Source organism: Panthera onca, chromosome D4 (assembly GCF_046562875.1).
Source record: "Panthera onca isolate mPanOnc1 chromosome D4, mPanOnc1 haplotype 2, whole genome shotgun sequence".
NCBI classification, from domain to species: domain Eukaryota; kingdom Metazoa; phylum Chordata; class Mammalia; order Carnivora; family Felidae; genus Panthera; species Panthera onca.
Window position 1 is genome coordinate 26,121,823 of NC_138351.1, and position 20,868 is coordinate 26,142,690.

General features: G+C 40.8%; 1 protein-coding gene across 2 annotated transcripts in view; it reads right to left on the reverse strand.

Moving 5' to 3' along the window:
* SLC28A3 (solute carrier family 28 member 3) overlaps positions 1-18,323 on the reverse strand; it is a 52,816-nt gene extending 34,493 nt beyond the window's left edge. The window contains exon 1 of one of the 2 annotated variants that reach the window (XR_009603125.3): positions 18,105-18,323. Coding sequence is in view for 1 of the 2 variants with exons in the window: in XM_060609955.3 (XP_060465938.1) it covers positions 18,105-18,182 (78 nt within the window). In the remaining variant the exon portion in view is untranslated. The remainder of the gene's footprint in view (positions 1-18,104) is intronic. The other variant, XM_060609955.3, reaches the window with a different exon arrangement.
* Between the last annotated feature and the right edge of the window lie 2,545 nt (positions 18,324-20,868).

The following is a 20,868-nucleotide window of genomic DNA, read 5'->3' on the forward strand; positions in this document are numbered from 1 at the left end:
TCAAGCTGTCTTGATTTTACATTTTGGATGGAAGTCAGCTGTTCTCTTGGAGGAGTGTCCTTACCCCTGAGCTGCTGTTTTGACATATGACTGACACCCCCTCGCTCATTGCTCTTTTACCTGTTTTGAGGGGGTCCAATCTTTCTTCCCATCTCATCCCAACTTGCCTTCATAAGGTAATTCGTTCCACGTAAGGCAACAAGGTAGATAAACCGTGTCAGGTAGGTCCCCATAGCTTTTCAGGAAATGTATCCTGCTTGGCCTGTCGGCTGTGACCTTGTCTTTGAAAGAAGAACAAGTGTATGACTTTGATATTAACTTTAGATCTGTCTGGCCCCAAGGATCTATAAAAATTACAATTCCAACTCGTGTTGCATTTTCCACCTATTAAAATACAAGAGTGTATAAAATGTGGATAAAATCTAACTTGCAGCGTACATGTGATTTATGCATAAAAGCCTGGTTGCCTCAGTGCCTTTTTGTGTCACAGCTGCATATCTTACTTTAGCACAGTGCCTCCCACACATCATTAGTTGCTGTTGCTAATGATTAGTTGTTGAATGAATGAACCACAGAAATTTTGATGTTGCATTAACTGGTATGGCATAATACAGCTGAGTATTTGGTAAAAAATATAGTAGGGGGCTCTGTGTATGGTATGGAAAGATGACAAAGCTTGCTGATTGGGGTGGGCTAGTGGGCACTCAGGGACTCATTTTACTATTCTCACTTTCATGGATGCTGAAAATTTTAAAATAAAAATGAATACGTAAATAAAGCTGAAAAGTTACAAGTACAGCAAAACCTTGGTTTGTGAGCATAATTCTTTCTGGAAACATGTTTGTAATCCAAAGCACTTGTATATCAAAGCAAATTTCAAGAACCATTGGCTCAGTTGTGATCATGTGACGTTTGGCATCACATACTACTTTTATTACAAGACATCACTCGTTTATCAAGGTAAAATTTATTAGAAATATTTGCTCATCTTGTGGAACACCCACAAAAAAAGCTACTCACAATCCAAGGTTTTACTATAAAACCCAGTGTAAGTTGGTGGAAATACAGGGCACAGGTAACAGAGGGTGTTGGTCCTTGGGGTCCCTAATTCCATGTGTGATGCTTTGCAGCCTCAGTTTACCCATCTATACCACAGTTTTGATTCAGTGTTCTTATGATCCCTTCCAGAATCCTGACATTTTCTGAGACCTTCTTGGTAATTCCTGCTAATTCTTGATTACTCCTGCCACCTGGTGGCAGAATCTGAAACTTGTGGAACACAAGGATGAAATAGGAAATGGGGTGTGTGTGTGTGTGTGTGTGTGTGTGTGTGTGTGTGTGGGTGTGTGTGTTGTGTTTGGGGGTGGGGTAGAATAGATGTAAGTGTTGAGAAGGGCACCTGTGGACGTATTCTGTAACATGTAATGGATTGTTTTACCTCTGGTAGAGTGTACGCCTTGGCTTTTTAACGTTTTCAGGAAGAACAATGTCTATCATTTGAGGATTTCCAACAGAAACCATGGGGGTGTTGTGGGTGTTGACTGGCGCTAGAAAAATAACCCTTAAGACATTGCTTTGCTTTGTCTTATTGCTTCTTGTCAAATTGCAGTCATAGGGCCTGAATGGGTGGTCGGTCCATAATTACTTCTTGGCCTGTTGTTTTTGACCATCTACTTAGCAATTCAGATTACTAGATACATTAGTATAGATTACTAGATATCTTAGTACACTGAACTACAATGAATATTGTGTTATAAATGCAAGCTTGTCACTCCACTGAATGGGTGACAATATTGTAAGCAGCTTACAGCATGCCATGTAATTTCTCTTGTTAGGGTTAGTTGCTGGGTGTACTCCATTCTGGCTTGAGATGCTCTGAATGGCAGATCCTTGAGCCTGGGGTTCCATCCTGAACTTTCCATGCTGTTCGAACAACTACAGGTCCACAGTGGGTGTTGCAGTGAGTACAGATGGACAGAGGTGTTTAAAATTATTTATTTATTTATGTATTTATTTACTTATTTATTCCTTTCAGTTTCTAAACCATTCAACCTCTAAAACATGAGAAATCACTGAAACCATTTCCTCCCCATCTACTTAAGGTATTTCCCTTCTATAGAATTATAGCTGAACATGTAGCCACCCAGAAAAATGGCGACATTTCCACTTATAATTAGATTCTGGCCAATGAAGTACAAATAGATGTGGTACCCTGAGTGGGGCAGCTCAGGAATATGCCTTAAGAGATGGCTGGCAGGTGCTCTTTGTCCCTTACATTTTTCCTACATCATGCTGCCTTGTGTGTGGATGGCTCCAGCCAGGCCATGAACATGAACACAAGAGCCCCATCCTGGGGATGTTAGAGCAGTGAGTGAGTTGTAGGGCTCTTGGGTTCCTAAAACCCAGAGTAGTGCTTCCACTCCAGCTCTATACTACCTACTTCCCGACCTTTATCTGCAGGATACAGGCTTCTCCCTTGTTACTTTTGGTTTTGTTTTTATTTGCACCTGGATTGATATAATACATAGTAGGTACACGACACAAGGTTAAACTCTTTGAAGTCCTGTGATCCAATGATCTCCATTTTTACAGATGAAGAAACTAAGGCAAACGTAAGTGCATTGCATGACTCAGGTTATATAACCAGGATAGCCAAGATGGGATCTGAACTCAGACCGTCCAACCCCAGACTATCATGCCTGTAGAGTTTAGACCTCAGGGCAGGACCCTTTGGTCTTGGGAATGTCTAAAGAGATAGTGGTAAACCCTAGAGGAGAAAGCAGGAAAAACCTCTCTGACCTCAGCTGCAGCAATTTCTTACTTGACACATCCCCAAAGGCAAGGGAATTAAAAGCAAAAATGAACTATTGGGACCTCATGAAGATAAAAAGATCTAGCAATTCCACTTCTGGATATTTATCTGAAGAAAACAAAAACACTAACTCAAAAAGATATATGCACCCTTATGTTTATTGCAGCATTATTTACAATAGTCAAGACATGGAAGCAATCTAAGTGTCCATCGATAGGCAAATGGATAAGGAAGACGTCATCTATATCTATAGCCAACAGAATATTATGCAGCTATAAAAAGGATGAGATTATGCCATTTGGGACAACATGAATGGACCTACAGGGTAGTATGCTAAGTGAGATAAGCCAGACAGAGAAAGAGAAACTGTATGATTTCACTTATATGTGGACTCTAAAAAACAAAACAAGTGAATAAGTAAATAAACAAAAAGCAGAATCAAACCCATAAATACAGAGAACAAACCGATGGTTGCCAGAGGGGAGCGGAGTGGGGGGTTGGGCAAAATGGGTGAAGAGGAATGGGAGACGCAGGCTTCCAGTTATGGAATGAATAAGTCATGTGCATAAAAGGTACAGCATACAGTCAATGGTAGTATAATAGTATTGAATGGTGACAGATGGTAGTTACACTTGTGAGCATAGCATAATATAGAAACTTGTAGAATCACTATGTTGTATACCTGAAACTTATGTAACATTGTGTATCATTGTGTAACATTGTGTATACTCAAAAAAAAAAAAAAAAAAAAAAAGACAAAAGAAAAGAAAAGAGAAGAAAAGAAAAGACCAGGTAGACTTGACAGAGGTGCTGAAAGTTTCCTGAAATGCTCGTGGCCACTTTTAAACTATATTTAGGCTTTGGTGGTCATTTCCCAACCCAGGATAGTGGGCCTCTCACCCTATAGACTGGTTTTAAGTAGATGCTATTCTTTAAATACACAAGTGGGCACTTCTGCATTTGTGGACATGTCTGTCTCCGTGATTAGTCTGACGCTTTCTCTTGCAACCATGTCTGCTTCGCTTACTTGGTCTCTCCCTCCCACTGTGGCCCTGATTGCACAATGTGGCTTCCATTTCTCAGTTTTTGTGGCGGGGGGTTTCTCTGCTGCAGACTGAACACCACTCTGCCAGGGGAGACTTTCTTCAACCTTCTTTCCAGAAACTACTCTGGCCTGGTGTGCTCTGACGGTATGGTTGGTCTTGCTGAGGGGGACACTGATGGGCTTGAGCCTGGGGCAAGAACAGACACCTTCATCCCTGGAGAGACTTTCAACCTGAGTTCTGGTGGGACATACATCATGTTGGTTAATGACAGATGGGAATGGCTCATCAGGCAAATATGATGTTGATAAGGACCCTGAGGAGTCATTAGGAAGAGATTTTTTTTTTTAAGTTTATTTATTTATTTTGAGTTGGGGTGCAGAGAGAGAGAAAGAGAATCACAAGCACTTGTCAGCACAGAGCCCGATTCAGGGCTCTGTGAGATCATGATCTGAGCTGAAATCAAGAGTTGGATGCTTAACCTACTGAGCCACCCAGGCACCCCACTATGAAGAGCCTTAACTGGTTCTAGAGCTTGACACTTCACAGCAAGTTTTGTAAAGTGTTTGCTAAAATACCTTGGTTGGAAGGCTTTATACTATCAGAACAGACTTAGGTTGGTGATCAGATTTGCTTATTTTGTTATGTGTGTATGTGTGTGTGCCTATCTACCTATCTATCTATCTCTATCTACCTATCATCTATCCATCCATCCTACCTATCTCCCCATCTCTGTACATCTTTAAAGCAATCTTCCTAAGAAACAGTCAATGTGATACTTTCTGAGGAGTGATGCCTTAAAATATTGCTATGGATGTCATTTGGAAAACTTGGAACTGTGTAAATATGTAAAAATCTATATTATACCCATTGGACTTTAAGCTGAGAAGCCGGATTCTCTGTCCCCTGTTCTCTGCTGAATACCATGTATATAACACAATGGCAGCACAGAAGTGCTTGGTGACTGTTTTTCAGTGGAAAGATATTCCTACAGGCTTATTACAGTGAAGCTATAATTGTGTCTCTACAACTAAGTAGAGACAAAATGGTATGGGACTGCTTTCTCTACTTCTCCAAGAAGGTTACTGTATGTTCTAATATTCTATGCCTGAGATGCCTGAATGAAGGTACCAGAAATACACCTCCAATTTTTTTTTTTTGAGTTTCAAGTGACTGATTTAACTTTTCTGTCTCCATTTCTATGAACATGGAATGGGACTAGCTGGAGCAAGTGTTTCAAATAGTAACTTAAAATTCCAAAATGCAATATAAATAGATCATAGGAAGCGGCTCACCAAAAACCTGAAGACGACTGCTTTCAGGAATATTGACAAATTATCTATACTAATTGGTGCTGCATTGTGATAAAGGCTTGGGTTCCATCGCCATTTCCGGGTTCAACTCCAAGCTTAATGTCTTGAAGCCATATTCATCACCATATAGGAGTGTAACATTCATTACCTACCTAGTGCCATATATAGCAATTGACTTTTGTCAATTGACTTTTATATTAGTTTTACTGTTGAGTTTGCTACCTACTTGCTTCTCTGGGGCATTTATAGCCACTTTGCTCTCGATGGTTGAAATTCGGCATATAAAAGTCAACATCTGTTGCATGAATCTAATCTCTTCTCATTGTTTGGGAATATAGCTTCCCCTTTATTTATTTATGTTTTACTTCATGTCAAATATTTTAAGGCCATTTACTCTATAATGTTCCCTCTAAATTGCATGGGCTTTGCCTTGGAATGATGGCATTTTCAAAGGTGGTATTCCAGAAGTCTTTGATCTTTACTTATTGTATGGCATGTGACCCTTTTGGCTCAGGTAGCCTTGTGCCTCAAGTCTCTGGTTTACAAAATCCTTAATGTAGTTCATGGGCACTAGCTAGACCATTCCTTCCTGAGATGTTCCTGTTTTTCTCACCAGCCTGTGTGGGTTTATGGACTGGATTAAGGAGCAGCAGTACGGCGAGAGGGGAAATGCCTGCTCAGCCTGTAGTTCGTCATCACATTTCCCTGGCATAATTCTCTGTCACTTCTGAATGATCTGAAGGGAGCTTTGAATTGGGTGCAAGGAAGCAGGACCACAGAACATTGATAACATTCTCCCTTTGTGATCTTTGTGAGCCAGGAGCTAGTGAAACCCCTGAGTACAGGAAAGTAGGGAAAAGCAGGGCTCTGTACCCAAATGAGAAAAATTAGGGGAAGGTTTAGAATGATCAGATTTATAAAAATAAATTTAAGCCTGCAAGTACTCCTAGAAATGGCTTCCACGGTTTTCTTAGAGAAACGTCTAGGGGAGAAACTTCAGCCAAACAAAAGATTAATGAAAAATTATGGCAAAAGGAGTGACAGTATGTTGTGAATCTATTCAATGAATTAAAACCTTAATCCAGGGATTAAGATTCCAGAAGAAATTATAGACATTTTAACCCCTCACAGTGTAGAAAAGATACTCAGAACACTTAGCTGAAGAAAGAAAATAAAAGAAAAGGTAGAAGATAGGGTGAACAGGCCAATCTTCTTATCTTTTAATTTCTGAGAGCTGAACGACATTATAAGCAGCAGTGTTTTGGAAAGGTAAATGCTAAAATATATATATTCTGCTAAAATCAAGTGGTGGAAGAGAAGGAAAAAAACCCCCCAGAAATTAGAAAAATATACTAATTTTGTGATTACTTATAATCTTAAGCTCATTATAAAAGGAACCGTTAAGATAACAACAAAAAAATACATCTTCAGAAGAAAACGAACAAAAATAAAGAATATGCAAACCATATGTGAAAAGATTTTTACAAAGCACAACATAAAATATGATGAGAGGAGCTAAGAACAAATACACCCATCTGGCAGATCAATGGATTCGATGGAGTCAGAGGGGGTAATAAGGACACGTAACCACACACAGACACCTTCTGATGTCTTTGAGTTTTATGATGGTGCGTAAGAGACATGCATTTACTACAGTACAAACTGTACGTTGAACTTTAAATTTTGACCTCCTCTGGGGCTAGCAATATGCAGTATGATCCTCACACGTGATGCTGGGCATTGTCTAGTCAGCCATGAGATCACTAGCGTCCACAATCAATTCTGTGTCCATTCAACCACTGTTTCTCACTTCACAGTATTCAATGCATTACAGGAGATATTCAACACTTTGTTATAAAATAGCCTTCATATTAGATGATTTTGCCCAACTCTGGGCTAACATAAGGATTCCGAGCACATTTAAGGTAGGCTAAGCTATGTTTGGTGGATGAGGTGTATTAAATGCGTTCATGACATACAATATTTTCAATTTATGATGGATTTATTGGGACATAATCCCATCATAAACTGAGGAGATTCTGTCCTGGAAATGACTCAGGGACTCAGAAAGATAAAACGTGGAGTGGTCAGGATCGTAATTGACCAAGGCTGTATACAGGATTAAAAAAAGCAATTCAGGTGTTCCAAAAGAAACAATGGTCAGAGTACAATCTAATGCTCTGAGAAGCCTGGCTATCTGTGTACAAATGGTGTAGATTAATGTAAAGGGAATCGAGGAAGAAATATCTAGAAACACATTTCGAAAGAGGTTGATAGAACTCTTTCAGTCTATGACAGATCAAATGGGCAAAAGTAAGAATAAGAAAGACCAAGATGACAATAAATAATATGAATCTGATTAGCATCTATTGAATTATATAACTCCAATAGAAAATATATTGTGGCCAAGACTGCTAGGTGTCCCTGATATCTATCTTTCTCTATTTCCTTTAGATATAGGGCTCTGAATTTTAGCTGGGCCTGAGATTTCACAGAATAGAGGTACATTTCTGACCTCCCTGTGGCTCTGGTTGAATTCTGCCACTGTGATTGAAGCTACATGCAGCTTCTCAGAAGTGTCCCTTCCATCTGCACTTGCTGGCTGCTATGGTCAATGTTTGTGTGCCCCTAAAATTCACCATGTTGAAATTCTAACCTCCAAAGATGATGGTATTAGGAGATGATGCCTGTCAGGGCTAGGAGATGGTGTTTAAGTCATGAGGGTGGAACCTTCATGAATGGGAATCGTGCCCTTAGAAATGAGGTCTCACAGAGATCCCTGACCCCTTCTACCATATGAGGACACTGTGAGAAGGCATTGGTTATGAACTGGGAAGAGGGGCCTCACTAGAATGGGCCCATGCTGGTGCCTTGATCTTGGACTTCTAGCCTTCAGAACTGTGAGAAATAAATGTTTGTTGTTTATAAGCTTCCCAGCTTGTGGTATTTTGTTATAGCAGCCCAGATAAAGGCACTAGTTCCATTTTCTTGCCACATTTTGTCTCCCACTCATTCCAATATGTATTCCATTCCTACCACTCCATGGAAATCACCCTTGCCCAAGTCTTTGATGGCTTTCATGTGCTTAAATCCAGTTTTCATCATCCACAAGGGATTGTTTCCTTCTTCAAATACTCTTGTCCAACTTGTGATATCACACATTGCTAGTTTCCTCTTGTCACCCAGACTTCTTCTCTATTTCCTGTACCATATCAGCCTTTCAACTCAACCCTTAATGTTACATATAGTTCCTTGGGGCTCTGTCTTAGGCATTCTCATTCACTCCTCTAACAAATATTTTTTGTGTACCTACTATGGACTAGGCAATGGTTCCTATGCTGGTTGCTGGTCTCTGTTCTCAGGGAATTTAGAAGATGCCAACCATAATAATAACACAATTAATTATTTTCTTACAATCATGATAAAGACTTAAAAAGTTCAAGTCCTGCACCTTATAATGCTTTTACAGATTGATTAGAATGGACTTGGCTGTGTCTGAAATTCCAAAGATGCATGAGGGAAACAGAAATGCTCTTAACAGCAAAACATCTTCCTATAGTTGAGAAAAAAAATAAAGAAACAAAGATATAATCTCTTTGACTCTGTCAATTGAAACTAAAATTCTTCTTATTCTCATTTCTTTCTCTGATTTGTTTTTCATAGGTAAATCGCCAGTCTGCCTAAAGGGATCAAAGGTTATTATAGATTTTTTTTTTTTTAATGAAAATGCATTTCATGCCAAAGCCTAAATCACCTGCAGGATGAAGTCTTATTTGCTCGGGCCTGCCTTATTCTTGTGTTATTTTGGGAAGTCATGGTCACTTCCTAAGTATTGGTCTCATCAGACCATTATCAGACTTACCAGACTGTTTCATGCCACAATAGTTAATAGTGAGGCATGAAAGAGGATACATGCACCATGGACACTTGAATTTGCTTACGTTTGGAAAAACATTGCTTCTTAGCAACTTCTAAAATCACCTTGGTCATGAAACACCTTTTCCCAAAGAGCACTGACTAAATAAATACAAATTAATTATAAATACATGGATAGAGCCCATAAAATTTTTTTTAAGAGATGCATTTGAGTAAGTAAGATATGGATCATAATGAACCAAAGTATTTGAAAAATAACTTTATAAAAGTCCTTTGGAAGAGACACAGATGCTGGGAGGGAGCCAAGGTCTCTCAGTCTGGCAGGGACCCAAGGGGCTTGACGTTTACATTTGACGGCCATTAAAACAATTCAGAGTTGCCTGTTGGTGTCTTCCATAGTTATCCATCAGTAGATCCCAGTATCTACTATACAAAGAGGCGGCCTTCATAGATGGGTTTCAAATTTTGGTTTGGCCCCTGCACCAAAATAGCATTCCCAACTAAATGGTTTGGTTAATGGTTGCTGATACTTGAGCAATTTGCTAGGTGCTAGTGCTTTCCACTAATCTCCCCTTAGTCCTTTGATGCAGGGTGTTATGGACCTATTTTTGAATGGGGAAGTAGATGCAGAAGTTAGGTAACTGCCTAATGGCAGTCTGGTTCTGAAGCCTCAACTCTTCACCCAAAGAATTTATGTTTTACTTTCCTCATAATGATTCACTATGTGACTTTTAACCTGTGCCCTGCTAACCCCCACCCCTTCCCAGTCTGACTTTTCTCAGAAGCTCACCTCTCTCTTTCCTCTCCACTTCCTCCTTAAGAAGGGGCCCCTTGTTATCTTCAGCCAAGATCAAAGTCACATGCAGTACAATCAGTTCTTGGACCATGATAGACCACGTCTTCTTCCACGTGTGCTTTCAAAATGCTTCCACTCTTACTTCTTTCTTCCCTCTTCTCTGACCTCAAGACCTCATGTTCTACAGGGAAACAAGGAAGTAGCCATCTGGGTCAACAGGAAGCCTAATGTTTGCTGCCTCCTGGAAATGTCTCTGTTGGCTTTGTGTGTGTCTTTGTCTCTTTTTCCCTTCCTTGCTGGATCCAGCATACCATGTAACAAGACCTTTGCTCCCACCTGCTCTATCTGCATGGGTCTGGCCCTTAATTAAGTAATTTACATTTCAAATCCTCCTACTGCACAAGTTAGGCCAGTGCCCTCTAATCAGCTTCCTCCTTGCAAAATGTTTTCTGAAGCAACGGATTCAGGTGTATGAGAAACTAGGACACAGTAATTTGAAAATAGAAAAATAAAAACTTTAAAAGCTAGAAATGTTGTAAGAAGTGATATAATCCAAAGGGAGGGACACTGAGAGGCAAGTAGGACCCACTGGGGCACAGCTGCACAACTTTATAGATTGTGCTGTTTGGAACTATGTTATGTTCCCACAGTTGAGCAGGTGGAGGGAGTAAGGCAGCTGGAGAATCCACAGGGAAGCAGGTATGCCTATCCTGGCTTCTGTTTAACTATGACTGACACTTTCTTATGGTGCAAAAAGCCTCGCCTCACATTAATGGGCTATTTTCTGACCATGTTTCATGGAGGAGTTTATACCATTACTTTGCTTACAACCCCTTATCATCTGTCTGGCTAGTTTACTGTAGAATGTTCCCGAATCTGCAGAGAGTAGAAATTCAGTTTTAAACCTAAACTTATCATTGGTTTCGGATTCTTGGGACCAAGATTTTGAAATCAGTGAAGAGTCTTGAGGTGAATCAGAACTGGCCTCTATTCCTGTCTGTCTCTCTTTACTACTTTTCTGTTTCCCTGTACATGTGTTGCATATCTTCTCATCTGGGGCCTTGACTTCTCCACATAGTGCCATATGGAAAAAAGTAATTTTTGATATGGTAGCTTGTGGAATTATTTGTGTCTTACTGGTTATTTTCCTTATGCCTAGCGCCCATTGAGTTGGTGCTCACTATATATTCGTTGAATGAATTAATGAATTAAAGCCTGGAAGTGTTCACTGGGAATATTTGGGAAATATTCCCCAACTCCCTGTCTAGATGAGACCACCATCTTGTGTCATGAGTAACACTTTTTATAAACTGTGTTGTGCTGATTTGCCATTGTGAACTAATTTTAACCAAATGGTAGCTATTTCCTGCTTTTTGCATAATGCCTGGCACACTGTCAATAAATTTTCGTTGAGTCAATAAATGTCATGCTTTATGTCAATGGGTTTTGGCTCTTGGAGGAAAAGCAAGCAAAGCCTTGAAATCACAGAACTAGGGGATTGAAAGGAACATTGAGAAGTCTTCAGTTACATTTCCCTGTTTCTCAACTGAACCATTCCTGGTAATCATCTACTTTGTTCCTGAACACCCACAGGAGGCTCTCTCACCGTGTGACTCATAATGTTTTCCTAAGAAACTTGTCTTTATTTACTTCCAGAAGACACAAGGCATGCATGTCATCTTTTTCTTTTCTTTCTTTCTTTCTTTTTTAACTTTTTTTCCTTTCCAGGAAAAAGAAGAAACAATTAGGCACGCCAAGGCTGTAAGTGGCTTCTGGGTCAAATACCTTTGCCCACGTGTGGAGAAGAATTAGATGCCTCCAAATCTAGATCCCGGCTTTGAGTGAAAATCATATACTACGTCTGCCTAAATCTACAATCTGAAGACACAGTTCTAAACTTCTGTAGCACGATAGAAACTTGGGGCTCCTGCTCACAATAATCTGTTCTGTATAAAAGTCCAAATACTCCCACTTCTGATTTTTTTTTCAGTTTGACACATGACAGTTCAGCTAGCATCCAGGGCCAGCTTCTCATCAACATCAACAATGTCTAGATGAGATGGGTCAGTTGGTGCCACCACCTTCATTTTAAGTTAAGACACCATGAAAAATAATAAATTCAGGGACTGTGGAAGAAACCAAATCCCTAAATCTTTCCCCTCTAAGATGTCATGGAAGTGCCTTGAGTTCTTAGTCATCTAGGCTGTTAGAAATAAGTCTAGGTATGACCTGATTTGAGGATAGAGGAGAAAATTTTTTTTTAACCTTCTTCACAAAGACAATTATTGTCATGTGTTTTCTGTGTTTCAACTCACCTGTGGAAGAAACACATCTAGATAGTTGTAGCCAAACTTGTCCTGAATTAGTGGAAACCCCTCATCCACCTGGTGTGATTCATGTTGACCTCCCTCAGGGGATTAGAGAGAAACAATGCTCTTCCTCTTTACTTTGCATAATCACCACCAACCTTGAATTTCTCTATTCAAATTATCTAGGCCAAACATTCTTGGACTTAAATGACCTCCCAAATTTTGACCTCCATTTAACAAACTCTTTAAACCCCACTGACTCACCAGACATTTCCTGGAATAGGTCAGCTTTTCTCTGTGTGTGTGTGCAGAGTGGAGACGTATTTCCCATCGAGTTCTGTCTTGAAATTTTGTAAGTGGGTCCACATCCAGCTGGCTTAAGAGTGAGCATGGGTTCTGTGGCTCTGAGGGCCACATGTGGTACAATCGATACTCATAGGCAGAAGGAAACTTCATTTGGGATTCTAAGAAACATCATTTAGTAAAAGTATTCTTTCAAAAATTGCCTGAATTTTCACCCTTAGAAATTCTGAGCTTTATTTGGACTCTTTGCTTTCCTCTTTTCCTCTTCTCTGGATCCTTCTCCTTCCTTTGACTTTGCAAAAATCTTTTGGTTGTCCTATTCTAAAAAGACTTACCCTAAATATGGACACTTGATAAATGTGGTATTTGTCAAGTGGGGAAAATTTATATTTTTTAAAGCAACACTGAAATAATTGGATACCCATGTAGAGAAAACAAACTTTTTTTTGCTTTTAAAGATTTTATTTTTTTAAGTAATCTCTATACCCAATGTGGGGCTTGAACTCATAACTCCAAGATCAAGAGTCACATGCACTACTGAGTGAGCCATCTAGGCACCCCCCAAAACAAAAACTTGATGCCTGCCTCACACTATACATAAAAACTAACTTCAGGGAGAGTAGAGTCCTCAATGTAGAAGGAAAATAATAAGCTTTTGGAAAATATGGGAGGGTATCCTTATGATCTTGCAGAGTAGAAAAAGATGTCTTAAACAGGATATATAAAACAGAAACACCTGATAAATGGACCCCAAATAATTAGCTTTTGTGCATCTAAATATTAAAGAGTGAAAGACAGTTTCAGTGGTCGAAGGCATTTGTAAACCATATAATTGGAAAAGGGCTTATATTCAGAACATTTAAAGAACTCTTTCAAATCAGTAGGAAAAAGACAGAATCCAGTAGAGAAAACGGGCAAGAGACATGAACAAGCATTTCACAAAGTTGGCATCTAGTGGCCAATAACATAGGAAAATTAAAATGAAATCTCAGTGTTACACTACTCACTACACATCTACCAGAATCACTGAAATTAAGAAGCCAGATAACTATTGGTGAGGCTATGGAGTAATAGGCACTTACACTCTGTGGATGGAAATATAAATTAGTAAAACCACTTAAGAAACCAGTCTGGCATTATTACTAAAGTTGAAAATATATATGTATTCTCCATGACCTAGCAATTCCACTCCTAAATGTAACCCCAAATAAATTTGTTACATATGCGCCAGGAGACATGTCTAAGAGTATTCATAGTTGCATTTGTTTCTAGAAGCTCCTAAAAGCTCCAAGGATAATGGCACAAATGTCCACCTACAGGAAAACAGATAAATTGTGTAATGTTTATGGAGAACACCGTATATCAGTGAAATTGGATGAACTCCACTTACATGCAACAGTATGGCTGAGTCTCAACAATACAAAACTGAGCAAAAGAAGTCAGGTACAAAATGATTTGTCTTGCCTAGTTCTATATAAATGTTTTAAAATAAGCAAAGAATTTTCCTGTAACTTTCTATTTATATAAAGTTCAAAAATAGGCAAAAACAGTGCTTGGGGATTCGTAACTATACGTTAAGGTATAAAGCAAAGCAGGGTAGTAATTACCATAAGGTTGGGGTCATTGTCACCCCTGTGGGCAGGGGCAGTTGTGACAGATGTGCAGGATTGGTGTGTCAGAGCTGAGGGATGCCAGTGTCCTATTTCTTGATCTGGATGGCACTTTATAATAAGCTGTCTAGTTGGCTTTGTGTGTTTTTCTGCATGTTATATTTCACAATGAATTTTTAAAAAATAAAAAAGCCCCCTGCCTGCAGCCCCAATCTTGCCTCTTCTGAGCCTCTCTTCCCTGCTCTTCTCTCCACCAGGGGAACTTCCTCTCTGACTTCATTTTCCCCAGTTTCCCAGCTCCCACTCATCACACAAACTGCCCCCCATCCCACCCCTGGTCACCAGTGACCTCCTGGTTGAAAAATCACATGAACTGTCTTTGCTGTTAACCTTGTAGTTCTCTTTTCCCTTGGCTTCCCCAGACCCTTCCCTCTCCTGGTGCTTCTCCCCTTTCCCTCCTTGTGGCCTCTCTGCTCCAACCTCTGACTGCTCTAACTTTCCAGTTCCTGAAGTACCGGGGCTTCCTGGGTTTCCTTCCTCCTGGTGTCATCCATGCCACTGGCTCACTGTTGTGTGATCAGCCCCCAAATGCATGATGTTCCCTCCAGGGGACTCCAGGTGCCTTTATCCCTAGAGCTTCCTGCCTCCTCTCCATTTTCTTCTAGGGATATGAAATCACCCTAATTTCAACCAACAACCTCAAAATGAACTCATGGTCTTCCTTGCTCCAGCCCTATTTCTGTCTTTCCAGTCTACATAAAGAAAATCACTTCTAAGTTGAAATCTCAGGCTAGAAATGTTGACTCTCTTTAATCTGCCCCAGCACAGAGACATACTATTATTTATGTTCACACGGCATGCTAGGCACTTGCTATGGTCTGAATGTGTCCCCTTACCTACCCTCCCACCCCCTGCCAAATTCCTGTTTGGAAAATCTAATGCACAATGTGACAGTATTAGGTGGTGGGGCCTTTGAGGTGATTAGGTCATGAGGGCAGAGCCCTCATGAATGGGATCAGTGCCCTTATAAAAGAGACTCCAAAGATCTCCCTTGCACCTTCTGCCATGTGAGGACCCAGCAAGAAGATGGCTGTCCATGAGGAAGTGTGCCCTTGCCAGACACTGTTCTGCTGGTGTCACAATCTTGGATTTCCAGGCTTCAGAATAATAAGAAACAAATTTCTGTTTATAAGCCACTCAGTCTGTGGTATTTTGTCATAGCAGCCTGAACGAACAGTAGTTTTTTAAAACATATATTACATACTTAAAAAAAATGTATTAACTCACTTAATTCTCTCAACACCAGGATATTGTATTATTATCCTACTTTAGAGAGGAGAAAATGGAAACATTCATCGCCAGAACAGCTCTTAACTCACCCTGACTCAATGCTAATTGCATGGCCAAGGGGGCCTCCTACGAGTATTGGTACTTCTGTCCAGTGCTGGTTGTTACCACCTCTAAGCTACAATCTGATTATCATACCAACCTCCTAAATGTCGTCCCAACCACACATAAATCTCTTTCCATTTTGTCCACCTTCAATGGGGGTATCAATAATTTGATAGTGTAAATTCTTTTATTATTTTTTTTAAGTAGGTTCCGTGTTGGGCCCCATGCCCGTCTTGGGCTTCAACTCACGACCCTGAGATCAAGACCTGAGCTGAGATCAAGAGCCCGATGCTTAACCGACTGAACCACCCAGGCACCCCTTGATAGTGTGAATTCTGATCTATTCTTTCCTGATGCCTTAGCCATTTGGAGGCCCCGTGATCTGGGGCCAGCCTGTCCCCTGTACCTTCCCTGGAGCCCCTGCTCCTCATCTCCTCTATCCCCAGCATACATATTCTTTCAGGCCCCTGGGCCTGTGCAGACAGTTCTCTTTGCTTGCAGTGCTCTGCTGACACCCCTCCCTGTTCAACCAGGAAATCCCTGCCCACCTCAGAGACTCCCCAGTCAACCCAGCTCCACCTGCTTATTTATTTATAATGTACTTGGTGCCAACTTCCAGCATTGTTTTTTGTTTTTGTTTTACATCACACATAATTGCTTATTGGTTTCTGCCTGCCTTGTTCCTGGAGGGCAAGAATAGTGTATTATTCCTTCTTGAATTGGTATCCCTTTCCAGCAGTGGTCTTATCTAGGGGGAAGTTAATGGTTTTGCTGAGTAAATATGTATCTCTGGAAATTCTTGTCAAGCAGCAGGCATTGGAAGAAATAACCTTGTTTCTGCTCGTTGGTGGTGGTATGTGGTATTCTGCTGGGTTTGAGATGCCGTGTTCTGCACCCTGAGACCTAGAGGTACTTTTTTCTTTCCTTTTCTCTTCTTTTCTCTTATTTTCTCTTCTCTTCTTTTCTTTTCTTTTCTTCTCTTTTCTTTTCTTTTCTTTTCCCTTTCCTTTCCTTTCCTTTCCTTTCTTTTCCTTTTCTTTTCATGGAAGAGAATGAGGGAGAGAAAAGAGGACTATCTTTGGTGGATGTGTGTCCTCCTCACTGACTGGGCTACCAGTTGCTGGTGACATGGACCCGCCTCCCTTGCAGACATCTTTGTCTTGCTGTCATACTCACTTTGACTCTATTCCATTCTAGCCCTTCTATTCTTTTGAGCCATAAAAGGCCCTCTGCTTTATGCTTTTTTTCTCATTTAACCCTTATGAGGGGAATCAGGACATGCTGCCCCCAAATCTACCACTTTGGCATGAGAATTATCTTGAGCTGAAGGCAACTGAGAAAAAACAAACACAGAAAGAGCTCTTCATTTTTCCTCTCTCTGTCTAGAGCAGGGACGAACTTTCCCTTGTGTAGGTGTCCCATAACAGGCAGAGGAGAACAACACTTGTCACTGGAAACAGAGATGGTGCTAAGATTGCATAAACCTCACTGCCAAACCTTATCTCCCATTAGCTGCCCCCATGTCTTTCCTCATCACTTTCCCATAATTTCTTGGCCCTAAGAGCTTAACCTCTCTTTTTTTGGTCTAATCACTGCTCCACAATTTTTTGTCCTTTGTTAAAATGGTACATAAGACCCTGAGTCTTAATGTTTCTTTGAATTTTTCATTTATTTTCTGTGAAGCTGCATGAATATAAAATGAAGAATATTAATAAAATTTGTATAGCTTTCTCTGGTTAATCTGCCATTTCTCAGTTTAATTTGCAGATCTCAGGTGCTGAATCTAAGAGGGTAGAGGAAAAGACTTTTCCTCCCTTACACTTATGATCTATGAGATGAAGTTCAGTGTGACCACTGTGTAGACAACTGAACTGAAGCTCAAGGAAGTTACAGTCACATGTGGGTAAAAGATTTAGGACTTGTGCCAAAGCTCTTTTACCTTCCTTGTTCCCTCCTTTGTTAGTGCCTAAAAGTTTGTTTTGCTTTTTTGGTGATTCTGAATCCCAACAGATTGCTGACACCTGTTTGTTTGGGCTGCCAAGTCAGCTTAGGAAAGGAAGCACAGCTAGGGACATCCCTGAAAAACTCTCATCCCAGAGCCAGTCAGAACAGGCTGGTGTTTCCCTGTGACAGGACTCTTTCTAGGCCTCTGCAGCACCCAGTTCCAAGTTAAGCAGCATTAATCACTCAGTGAGTTTTGGTTGATGACATGAGACTGGTTTGCATAACCCGGCTGCACTGGGGCGGGCACCCAGGCTCCCATCTGACAGGTGCTTTGGGAGGTGGTGTAAGAGAAAGAAAGCCTGAAGTGCTCCCTACATCCAGGATCTGGAGTCTCTCCATTCTTTCCTTCTTACCAGCTCTTTGGAAAATATTGGCAGGGCTTGTGAACCTGAAACAAAAGCCTGAGAAGACAATCTTGTTTCTAAGTGACAGGGCAAGTTAGGGATCAAAACAAGTTGTACTAAAAGAGACTTTTCAGGTTTGTCAGCCCAAAAGGAAAAAATCATAGGTTTAAAGAGTGTCATGAAAAACTCTTATTGCGTTCCAAGAACCCCACTGGTTTTGTCTGGGAATTTGCCAAGGTTGCGAGAAATGAGCACTGTGTCCATTTACTTGGTCTCAAACACAAGATAAAACTTCCGCTCACCTGGAAGCCAGTGTTGCTGTAGCCCTCCGCTCTGGCCGCCGTCCTACTCTTCAGCTCCACGAAGTCTTCGCTGCTCATGGCATTGGTTGGGCTCTGAATTCTTTTCAGGTGTCTGGTCTAGAGTTTCCTCCGTACCTGAAGGAACATCAGCCTCTGCTGATGTCAGAATGCCACCTGCTGTTGTAGGAACCTGGGCACGGTTTACATTTGAAAACTTAACAATCTGTGGGGCGGAGCAGGAGTGATAGGTGGGTGGGGTGAGGCCTCCAGTTCAGGTCCACCCACCTCATTAATCTTCCCGTTTAGGATTGCTGGCCCATTTTTACTTTGGAAAACTCAGTACACAGAGCAGAAAAAGACACTTTCTCAACAGTCACCAGTGAAATAATCTATTTCCTGTGGGTGGTATTGGGGACTAGGAATGGTGTGGGGTGGCAAGGAACATAAGGGCTGGCTGCTACCAATTGACCACTATTCTCTGCTAGGTCCGTGCTCAGTACTTTGTATACGGTTGTTTTGGTTTATCTTCAGGACAAGCAAAAACTGAGATGTGATAAAGTAAAGTCAACAATTTGCTCAGGGTCATTTGGCTAATAAAGGGACAGTGAGAAGTCAACTCAAAGTCTTTTTACTACATCCCTGTCTACAGATCGGTTTGCTTTTAAAAAACCAATTCCTAGAAATGCAAATATGCAGCAGATAAATGGAACGTGACCAACTGCTCACTTAATAAAAGGATTCTTCACTTTAGGAAATTATTAGCTATAAGATTCTTTCAAATAGCAGTTTCCCCTAGTACACTTAAAATGAATATAGTTGTGTGGCCTCTGAGGAAATGTGAAAAATGCTAATGATAAGTGAAAAGCTAGAATTAATAAATGGAATACTGCATACAGTAGATAAAAGAATAGAAGAAAATATCAAATGTAATTATGATTATTTCTGGGTTGTGGTTTTTATGCCTGGTTTTTATTTGCTCTTTCTTTGCTGAGTTTTCTATAAAGACCATGATTTATTATTATTATCATGATATAGACTATATAATAATTAAAAGCTCACTGGAACCACATTGCCTGGGTTCAAATCCTGGCTCTACAACTTACCACAGCTCAAGAGCTAAACCCAGCCAGCTGTTTATTTTTAGTTTTTATTTTTAAAAATTTTTTTTAATATTTATTTTTTGAGAGAGAGAGAGAGAGACAGAGACAGAGACAGAGCACAAGCGGGGGGAGGGCAGAGGCAGAGGCAGACACAGAATCCGTAGCAGGCTTCAGGCTCTGAGCTGTCAGCACAGAGCCCCGGGACAGCAGGGCCAGAACTCATGAACCAGGAGATCATGATCTGAGCCGAAGTCGGACGCTTAACCAACTGAACCACCAGGTGCCCCGCCTGTGACATATTTTTAAACAGAAAGCCCAAGAGCTAAGAATGGCTTTTAGATTTTTAAGTGGTTGGGAAAATTCGAAAGAACGAATATTTCATGACACATGCAAACTATACAACACATGCAAATTGCAGGCCCCAGAAATAAAATTTTGTTGGAACACGAACATGCCCATCCCCTTGTGTATCATTTATGGCTGCTGTTGCCCCACAAGAGTAGAGCTGGGTGATTGTTACAGAGACTGCATGGCTGGAAGTCCAAGATATTCACTACCTGGCTCTTTACAGAAAATCTGTGTGGATCCCTGACTTACTAACCACGTTGAATTTGGGCAAGGTACTGTGTTCTCTGTGCCTCAATACCTCATCTATAAAATGGACATAATAGTTCTGTTTCACACTGTATATTACTGAGATGACAAAATGGGATAATAGACTTAAAAACACATGGAATGGTGCCTGGCACATAATAAAATTGTGATAAGGTAATGCTTATCTTAAAACCTTAAAAAGAAAAGGCACAATGATCTCTGAACAGTAGTGGGCATGTGCTTTAGGGACAGGCTTTCTCCCTGAGGCCAGGTACACCTGTCGTTGAGCAGGTGATATATTGCCCCCTACATAGGAAAGCATAGCACCCCCACCAGACTGGTGGTCAGGTCAGTCTCTCCCCAAATCCCCACCATATTGGCAGCATGGAAAAGGTGATCTCTGACTTCTCACTGTGTGCTTGTGGAACCCTGGTCGAAGTCCTCACCATTTATCAACACCATCGGAGCTTTCTTTATGCTTTCCTTCTTTAATGATTCTCACTGATGAATGGAGACTTAGGAATTTTTACCAGTTCTCCCCCATAATTGTGATATGCCATAATAAGTTGTTGCCATGTAACCCAATGCGAAAAGTCCCATTGGAAGTGATCAAGAGGGGTGCAGATAAACAGAAAGTAGATAATATGGGAAGCTTTCTTTAAAAGTTCTTTTTTAATGTTTATTTATTTTTGAGAGAAAGAGAGAGAGAGCAGGGGAAGGGCAGAGATAGAGGGAGACAGAGAATCTGAAGCAGGCTCCAGGCTCCGAGCTGTCAGCACAGAGCCTGATGTGGGTCTCGGACCCACGGACTGCAAGATCATGACCTGAGCTGAGGTTGGATGCTTATCCAACTGAGCCATCCAGGTGCCCCAATATGGGAAACTTTCATTGTAAAGTTGTTGGAAAAAGCCAGTTGCTGCAGTTAGATATCAAGAACTGTCATGAACTCAAAGACTCAATCTGGTTCAGGTTTACAGAAGATTTTTACTCTCTGGAGGGGAAAAAACCCCCGTTTATTGTCACTTACGGTTATAAGTGCAGAAGCTTGGCTCAAATACCTGAAATTCCTG